This window comes from Eublepharis macularius, chromosome 9 (assembly GCF_028583425.1).
Source record: "Eublepharis macularius isolate TG4126 chromosome 9, MPM_Emac_v1.0, whole genome shotgun sequence".
Taxonomy (NCBI): Eukaryota; Metazoa; Chordata; class Lepidosauria; order Squamata; family Eublepharidae; genus Eublepharis; species Eublepharis macularius.
In genome coordinates this window covers 1,207,094-1,215,978 of record NC_072798.1, presented here as the reverse complement: position 1 = coordinate 1,215,978, position 8,885 = coordinate 1,207,094, and the positions used below count along the sequence as shown (strand labels likewise).

At 53.8% G+C, this 8,885-nt stretch overlaps 1 protein-coding gene across 1 annotated transcript; it reads right to left on the bottom strand.

Annotated features, from left to right (window-relative positions):
* Positions 1-1,702: 1,702 nt before the first annotated feature.
* Positions 1,703-6,845, bottom strand: LOC129335450 (dromaiocalcin-1-like). Its single transcript, XM_054987960.1, has 6 exons — positions 6,812-6,845; positions 5,214-5,296; positions 4,866-4,960; positions 3,620-3,754; positions 3,281-3,395; positions 1,703-2,210 (listed from the first exon to the last, which is right to left on the bottom strand). The coding sequence occupies exons 2-6, from the start codon at positions 5,278-5,280 to the stop codon at positions 2,149-2,151; spliced, it is 474 nt and encodes a 157-aa protein (XP_054843935.1). The 5' UTR covers positions 5,281-5,296; positions 6,812-6,845; the 3' UTR covers positions 1,703-2,148.
* Between the last annotated feature and the right edge of the window lie 2,040 nt (positions 6,846-8,885).

Here is an 8,885-nt window from a genome sequence, read left to right as displayed (position 1 = left end):
ACTTCAGCCCCAGTTCCAGGCCGTTTATGAGCAAAAGGAGAAGCCCCAGTCCCAACACACAACCCCAGGGGACTCCACTGCTCACCCCTTCCTCTGTGACACTCCCCCCCCCACCCCGCTTTCACCAGACCCCGTTCTCTTACACCCTGCATGAGTGCTGAGCCAGCAGCTGCTTGTGAGGCGCCTTGTCAGACGTTCGGGGGAAGTCCAGGCGTGCCGTATTGGCTGGCTGGGTCACCCCTGCCCGTGTGCTCGGGGTCACCCCTGCAGGACTCTCCGAGGCGGCTGGGGCAGGACTGGCCCTTGCAGAAGGCCAGTGGATTCCTCTTCAGCAAGCCCCGTCTGCCCTCCTATGCATTTTAGCCGTTTGGTCTTTAACAGCATTTTATACCAAGTGACACAGAACAGATATTCAGCTAGCTAGTCTATAGTTTTCTGGGTCCAGCCTGGATCCCTTTTTAAAAATCCATCTGGCACTCGATATTTCCCAGTCCTCTGGCACAGAGTGGATGTTAAATTACATACTTTTGTTAGAAGAAAACCAGTTTCACTTTGGAGTTCTTTAAGAACTCTTGGGTTATACCGTCTAGACCTGGTCACTCCTGCATTTTCCTCTTTAAGCAGTAGGACTGTCCCGAGAGATGCCGCGCGTGCTGCTCTCCTGGGTGTCTGGCCCGGCCCCTCGCTCTGAAGCGAAGATGTCCCTGGGCTGTTTAGGCACAGAGGCCCAGGCCTCAGCAGAGGCTTCTCGCCCTCCCTGGCTGCCCCTGGAGGCTGAGAGCAGAGGAGGTTGGGGCAGACGCTGGAGGCTGCAGGAGATCAGGCTTCCGAACAAGAGAGAGTGTGCGTGGCCAGTCAATGAGCATGACTGCAAAATGTGCACAGGTGCCCAAAGGAAGCCCCTAACAGCCCCCTTAAGCTGCAGTTGCAACCCAGTTAGCGTAGGGCTCCTCCTCTGGGTTTCATAGTAAAGTTCTAGGGAACGTTCTTCGTGACTTTTGGCCTGGGGAGCCAAGATCCCCTCTTCGTGTACCATCACGGAGAAGTTGTGTTGGCCGCCTTCCATTCTTGGCACACACACTGTGCTTTGAACAGCTGCACAGCAGACAGAAATCCAACCTGTGCAGCTCTTCCTTGCTGCCCCCAAGGTTGGGTAAAGATATGTTTCTTTAATTTTCACCCACCAGAGGCACAGAGATGCTCTCCCGCCCTGCAGAATGCCATCAGCCCCTCTGGTTTTCTACCCCAAACTCTCCAGTCTGCCCCCTACCCCGCCTTCCTGGGGAGCAAAGGCATCTTGCAAAGAAAAAGAAAAATTGTAATCAGCCATACTGGCCCTGCTAAATCTACAAGCAGGTACAAACTCCACGTAATACCAAATTAACACCAACAGCCGTGCAAGCTTTTGAGCTCTCCAGAACTCTTCTGCCTGAAGGGCAGCACTAAAGTGAAGCTACTTCGCCTCTCACAGAGAATGCCAGCAAGGCAAGTCTAACTGCCAAGACAGGAACTCTCTGTCTCTCCCATAGCTGATTCTTTTCAGTGTGGTAACTTCCAGTGTAGAGTTACCAGCTCCTGCCTGGGAAATTCCTGGCGATTTGGGGGCAGAGACTGGAGAGGGCAAGATTTGGGAAGGTGGGGGGGGTACTTCACTGGGGTCTAATGCCATAGAGACCGCCTTCCAAGGCAGCCATTTTCTCCAGGGGAACTGATCTCTGTGGCCTGGAGATCAGTTGTAATTCCGGGAGATCTCCAGCCACCACCTGGAGGCTGGCAAGCATAATCCAGCCTGATGAAGAGTACTAGTGAGCTCAAAAGCTTGCACCAACGTTTTGGGTCAGTTTGGTTGGTCTGATGATAAAAGGTATTGCAGACAGCAAGCTAGCTTCTCGCAGGGCCAGCCTTGGAGCGAGTGCCAGCATGTCGTGGCCTAAGCCAGAGTTTGAAATGCCCTTTCGCCAGGCAGAAAATGCATGGGGCGGGGGGTGAAGAAGCCAGGCATGTTCTGCTTGTCGTTTATTTTCAGCCTCAAGTGAGGGGTTGGGGCAGAGCAAGAGAGCAAAGTGTAGGGAGTGGTGATACAACGAAGCACCGTCGGGGACGGGGTCACGTGCAGGACAGGGTGGCGGCCCTGAGCCCGTGCTTGGTCTACAGCTTGCAAAGGAAGGGGTTCCTGTCGTCACAGGAGTCATTGTCCCACAGCATGAAACCTGGAAGAAGAAAGCAGGGTCAGTCCTGGCCCAGGAGAGCAGGTCCACCTGCCCCCAAACGCCTGCCCAGAGCAACCCAGAGAGCACGAGACAAGCGGGCCCCTGTCCAAGCCCCCCTCCGAGCCCAGCCATGGGCCTTTCCCCCCCGGGGCTTCCGTTTATCCACTGCAAAGCCCTTTGTGTGCTCCATCCTGGGAGTTATGCCGGCTTTTCCCATAGAGAATTGCAGCTAGAAACGAGTGACTTGTGTGGGGTAGAGTCAGAGTTGTGTAGTGCTTAAGAATGTTGGGCTAGGATCTGGGAGGCCCAGGTTCGAATCCCCACTCTGCTGTGGAAGCTTGCTGGGTGACTTTGAGGTGGTCACTCACTCTCAGCCTAACCTACCTCACAGGGCTGTTTTGAGGATAAATGGGGGAGGGAAGAAAAACGTAAGCGGCTTTGGGTGCTCACTGGAGAGAAGGCAGGGTATCAGACAGCAAATAAAATAAATAATAAGATATGCCCAAGGCTACAGAGCGACTCCAGAGCAAAGGGGGCTGGATTGGCCGTTCTACAAACCCGAGCGGCCCATTTCTGCAGGCCAGACGTGTTTAGGGGGAGGTGGCTGCCTGCCTCCCTTTGCTTCCTTTCCTCAGTGCCATTTGCAGCCCTTTCAGAGGAAAAACTCACCCAGGGGCCCACTCCAATGCAGCTTGAATTGCTGCCTGTCCTGACCTGATGCAAAGGCTCAAGATGCCTGTTTAGGGGAATGACTGGGAGGTGCCCTCGAGGACTGGGCTGGTGTGCCCCCCTCCAGGGCCTGCCCACTTTGTAATTCTCCCAGATCTTGTCCTTCCTCCCCCTCCAGTATCCATGGGGCTTCTCCAAATTGCAATGACAACTGACACACAATATGGGGGAATTGTTTGCTAGGGGTGAGGGGTGTATCATGCGGAGCGGTTGCTTCTCTGGTCCTGTGCTTTGTGTGAATTGCCCTCTCCTCATTAAGTGGCAGTGAGTTCTACAGGCTCGTCCCCCCACCCAAAGCAGCCCTCCTGCCACCCCCTGAGGTCTGCTCAGCCCCTCCGCACCTGAATCCTCGTCCAGCTGGGCGCAGTTGTCACCTCTCGAGGCACGAGAAGGCTTGAACCTTTCCCAGGCTGTGTAGCGCACAGGGCTGCCATCTGCCCAGGCCCAGCTCTGGCCCTGAGGAGGGAAGAGGGTGCGATTCAGGCATCAGCAGGGCAGGAATGTAGAGGGGGCCCTGCGACCCTCTTTGCCCCCTGCATGCATGCCTCTTGGGCAATGCTGTTTCCCTTCGGAGGGATGGTTGCTTCCTGGATGCTGTGCATGCCGCCTCTGGGGCCAGCAGCCTGCTTGAGCAGCACTTGCAGGGGAGCGCTAGGAGCCCCAAACGAGCCCTCACTCACCCGCGCAGGGAGGGACAGCCCGAGCCACACGTCCTCGTCGTCCCACTGGACTTGGTGCAGGAAGTCAGCGATGGCGGAGTGTTCGTCCTCGTCCAGAATGGAGGCCAGGTTGGCCTTGTGGCGTTGGCAGTGAGCCTGGGCAGTGGAGGCAGAGAGGAGGGAGGGTGGGTCCTGCCAAGCTGCCCTGCCCACGGCATCAGCGGGGCCAGCCGGAGAGGACCTTTTTGATCAACAGTTCAAGGTGCCTTCCCAAGACACCAGTCCCTCACCACACATGCACACACACTTACCCCCCCCCCCACCCAAAGGCCTCACAACAAGTCTGTTTGCTCCTAGCCGTGGAACGGGGGCTTGCCACCACCACCACCACCACCACCACCACACACGCACGCACACATTTCATTTGAATACAGCAGATCACCCCTGTGTAGTTGTTAAGAGCATCAGCAACTTGTCTGGCTTTGCGATTGGGAAGACTCGTAGCCCAGCTCGCAAGTTGCAGTGAATGCACGCAACCCCTGCATGTACACACATTTGCTATTTGGACATGAGGAACCCGGAACCAGCTCTTTAAAAACCTGCATGTCTAGAGAGCCCCTTACTCAGCAAGTGTACACAAATAAAGTGTCCGCTGTACATGGATTGTATATGTGTTTGCGGTGACTTGTGAACAGGGCTTGGATAAGTTGGAAATATCCACTTGTAGGCACGGCACACTTGATTTCCCTGGATTTGGACACACGATTCAGTCCCTTCTGCAAACAACCTGAGGGAGGATTCTGGGAAGCCTATGCAGCTGCCCTCCCCAGCTGCCCCCCACACATAGACCCTGGTCCTTCCCCAAATCTCCCCCCCCACCCGCACCCCAGAGACCAGAGGGGGGCAGAATAGAGAGGGGTTTCTTCTGGGGGGTCCCAGTAGCAGTGCCGGTGGCCTCTGGTTGGGAGGGTGGGGAAGGGTGGACAGAGCTTGTGCCAAGTGTACCCTTGGGTTGCCAACATCCAGGTGAGGCCTGGAGGTCTCCTGGAATTACAACTGTTCCCCAGGCGACAGCCATCTCTTTCCCTAGAGGAAATGGCAGCTCCAGAGAGTGGTCTCTATAGCACCACATCCCCTCTCCAAACTCTGCCATCCCCAGGCTGCACCCCAAAATCCCTAGAAATTTCCCAACCCGGAGCTGGCAAGCCTAGGGTCCCACATACGAAGGACTCACTCCCGCCCAGGGGCCCTGCCCTCAACCACTCACCTGTGCCTGCCTCCAGGTCAGCTCCCGGGGGAAGTAGCCATAGCAATGGTGGTTGTAGGAGAGCCAGTCCCTGGGGCAGTCAGCAGCATGGGCACCTGTGGGCACAGAAGGGGTGGTGAGAGGAGAGCCCTGCATGTGGGCACATGTTGCCAGCCCCCCCCCCGCCAGCCAGCCCACCAGGGAAGAGCAAGGGGGGATTGGCCTCTCCTGACTGCCTGGGCAAAGAGCTCCAGACCTCCGACTGGCCGTCTCCCACTTCTTGCCAGGCTGGACTGGGTTGGTCCCATGTGGGATGCCCAAAAAGGGGGGGAGGGGAAGTTATGGCAGGATCCCAAATCCAGGACTCACCTCTCGTGAAGGGTCCAATCAGCAGGCAAGCAAGTAGCCCCAAGCTAAAGCAGGCAGCTAGCGCCATCCTCCCAGTCCTTCACCTGGGAAGGAAGAGCGCCTTGCAGTAAATGTGAGGTGCAAAGGGGTGTCAATCAAACATGCAATGCCTCCCCCCCCACTGACCCCTGGGAAGGGGGGCTGGTCCAGCCAGGCCAGCCGTGTGCAGCGTTCTGGCTCGTGTGCATTTGTTCCCGAGTGTCGGTGGGGGTCACTGCAGACTTCGCTCCCCCCCCTCAATTGCTGGCACCTTTGGTCCCGCTTCTGCCCCCAGAGGCTTCTGTGGCATCCCTGGTGGGATTGCCTGCCTGCCACAGCCTCCGCGAGGATCTTCTCGCCCTCGCCGCTGAGATGGGCAGACTGGCATCTCCACTGGAGTTGGCTTGCAGCAGCGATTAGGGGCTCTGCCATGGCAAGAAGGTCTTATTTCTATCAGTGGCAGAGCATGCCCAAGACGCGGGACTCCTGTTGCCATGTGAAGGAGGTGGAGGCCTCTGCCCCAAGGAGCTTACCCAGGAAACCTGAAGGGAATTCTTAATCAGCACAAGGCCTTTCCACTTAACTGCCTGGCAGGTAGCTGAGGAATTGCTCTCTACAGTTATGTACTGCAATCATCTGTTGAACTCCCTTTCGGAGGCTTCTGGGGGAAGGGGATTTGAGAAATCAGATAACTTTGGATTCTTTTATAAAACAAAAGCTGCCATTGTCAAGACATCTGCAGCAGGTAGTAAGCTTTGCTCCTACTGTGGGATGACTCCCCACTTCACAACCTTTTCTTTGCTTTCTCTCTCTTCCTTCCCGCTCCCCACCTTCTCTGGGGGGCTTCAGGCTTTGGCCATGGTCCTGACGCCAAAGGAAAGCCAAGAAAGAGGCGCTTTGGGCATTTTAACTGATACTTTTCTTCATCTGAGCCCTCGGGCCAAATAAAGATGGATCTCTGGCGGCAGGGTCTATTTCCAAAGGAGAGAAACATTCATCAATTGATCCCAAAGGGATAACTATGTCTATTGCAGTTTAAACCAGCAAAAGTTTTGTGGTAAATTCAAGAGTTAAGAGAGCAAAGAGGTGGAGCGTAGCAGAACTGAAGAAGTCACAGAGCTCAGGGAAGGGGCTCCTGCCCACCCCCCTTGCCTTGTCTTTGCTTTTGAGGGGGTGTGAATGACAAGCCTGTTTTAATGGGGGGAGGCTGTTTGGGGGCTGTTATTTTATTTTTATTTTAACTGTAAATGTTTTAAATCTATTATTGCAGGCGTTGAGACCTGTAGCACCTTAGAGACCAACAAGATTTCCAGGGAATAAGCTTTTGAGAGTCAAAGCTCCCTTCTTCAGACACTATTAATCTATTATTGAAAGTCACCTTGAACCAGAGGAAAGGGGGGGGGTTAAAATGTTTCAGTTAATTAACTAATTAACTGCTTCTGCTTGTTCTTGAAATGCCACAAGCCTCCTCTTTACCGAATTCCTGGTCTGCGTTTTAAAAAAAAATCTGCAGCTCAGCATTGCTGTCTTAAGCTTGCAGCTATAAGTAAGGCCGTGCTAAGCACGCAGCAGAGACTTACCTGTTTGTCTGTCTCTGTCTGAAGGGAGGCGAATCCTGCTCAGGCAGTGCAAGAGGCTGGCAAATTCCAGAGGGTTTATAGGCCACCTGGGGTGAGGTCCTGCCTGGAAGGGGCGGGGTTGCAAACCAGGTAGCAGACAGACCCATCCCACCCTCCCAGGTAAACAAAGATTGCAGAGCCTCTGCCCACCCCTCAAGTGGTCTGGCCGGGGCTGTCCTCTTATCAGGGAGATCAAAGGAAGCGGCCTGCGATGAAAGGCCCGAGTGCAGGTCCTGAAGGTCTGGGGCACAGAGGCAGCCCTGCTCTTCTTCTCGTTGACTTTCCCTGGGGCCAGGCAAGCCACACCACCCTTGATACAAACAACCAACATGAATTTCAAAAAGAATTAAGATACATACACCACGCAAAACGCTCCGATTTCTCAAGTTATTCATGCCGTATCGATATTAAATATACTTGCTTAAAACTACCAGCTGTCACAAAACTTAGCAGACTGCTAATATTGTCAAAGGTGTTCAGCAGACCAGATAAAGTAGCAATCCAGGGAAGGCAGCTAAACAACTGTATTTCCTCATTCATCTAACTGGTTTACTTCAAAGAAAAATGTACAGATCTGAAAGATGAAGGTGGGCAGCCGTGTTAGTCTGTCTGTAGCAGCAGAAAAAAGCAGGCGTCCAGGAGCAGCTAGAAGGCCAACAAATTTTGTGGTGGGGGATTGGAAGAAGAGAGCTGTGACTCACGAAAGGTCTGAAAGAGATGAAACAGGAGATGGCTCCATGTGCAGAATTACTCACAAGGGCAGACCTCCCTGAAACCAGGTGGGCCCCATGGCAGAGAACAGCAATGGACTGTTTTCACACATGACCCAAAGGTGCCATTTTGTAACTTCTGGTAGCAAACGTTCTCATGATCAGGCATATCAAGGAAATCCTTCCCAAACTCCAAAGGTCTCTTTCTCTGGGCATTCACACAGGGCAATACTACTCTTGTCAGCCCCTGCCCGTAAAGACGAGGGCAACTTTCCCAGGGTTTCATTTGGCCCACAAGGTTGGTTGCGGGCAGTCTGTGTGAAGGCTTTGTTTTAAGGAAAGGCCTCACAAATAAGTCTGCACAGTGGAATTGTATTTCACCCTTTGGGAAACTGATAGCCAAGCTACAAGTGACGCCTGACACAGGTTGGACACTTGTCAGCTTCCCTCTAGTTTTGATGGGAAATGTAGGCGTCCTGGTCTTGCAGCTGTAATAGAGAGTCAAGCTGTAAAACCAGGATGCCTTCATTTCCCATCAAAACTTGAGGGAAGCTGACAAGTGTCCAACCTGTGTCAGGCGTCACTTGTAGCTTGGGTCTGAGAGCCAAGCTACAAGTGATGAATGACACTTGCCTGGCAACTGAACAGACTCGCGTGGATTCCTCCCTGTTCACTTGCCATTCACTTGCTCTCCACTTGATCAAGTGGAGGGCAAGTGGAGGGCAAGTGAACAGGGAAGAATATACGTGAGTCTGTTCACTTGCCAGGCAAGTGTCATTCATCACTTGTAACTTGGCTCTGAGCCCTATAAATAATCTCCCTGTCAGTTCGACGTCTATTCTGTCTTTGGTCTACTTCTTAACTGTTGCGGCAGGAGAGAAAAAGCCAAACTCCAGGCTGGGAATGATCAAGAAAGGAGCGGGGGGGGGGGGGCAGTATTCTAATGTCTCTGTACAGAGTGGCCTCATTTGCAGCGCTCTGTACAGTTCTGGTCACTGTATCTCAAAAAGGGCACAAAAGAGAACGATTGGGTGTGGCTACTAGTCACGGGGGCTGAAGGAAGCCTCCACAGAGGCAGGAAACCGCAGATCTCCAGAGTCAGGAGGCAACATCAGAGGAAGGCCTTGGACTGGGAGGAAAGGTTAGAGTTGGGAAATTCCAGGAGATTTGGAGGCCGCCACTGGAGAAGAGAGGGTTTGAAAGGGGGATCACTGAGCCCATGGAGCAGGGCCCTTCTTCTCTTCTTATGTCACCAGCCTTCCAAAGACCTGGGCGTGCGACCAAGCACCCATTTCAACATAAAGCAGCATTGAGGGGGACATCAG

Bases quoted from the DNA above. Each gene is read 5' to 3' on its own strand.
- LOC129335450 (XM_054987960.1), bottom strand. From the start codon at position 5,280: ATGGCGCTAGCTGCCTGCTTTAGCTTGGGGCTACTTGCTTGCCTGCTG. The intron at 4,961-5,213 runs GTGAGTCCTGGA...CTGTGCCCACAG, and splicing joins GATTGGACCCTTCACGAGAG to GTGCCCATGCTGCTGACTGC. The intron at 3,755-4,865 runs GTGAGTGGTTGA...TCCACTGCCCAG, and splicing joins TGACCTGGAGGCAGGCACAG to GCTCACTGCCAACGCCACAA.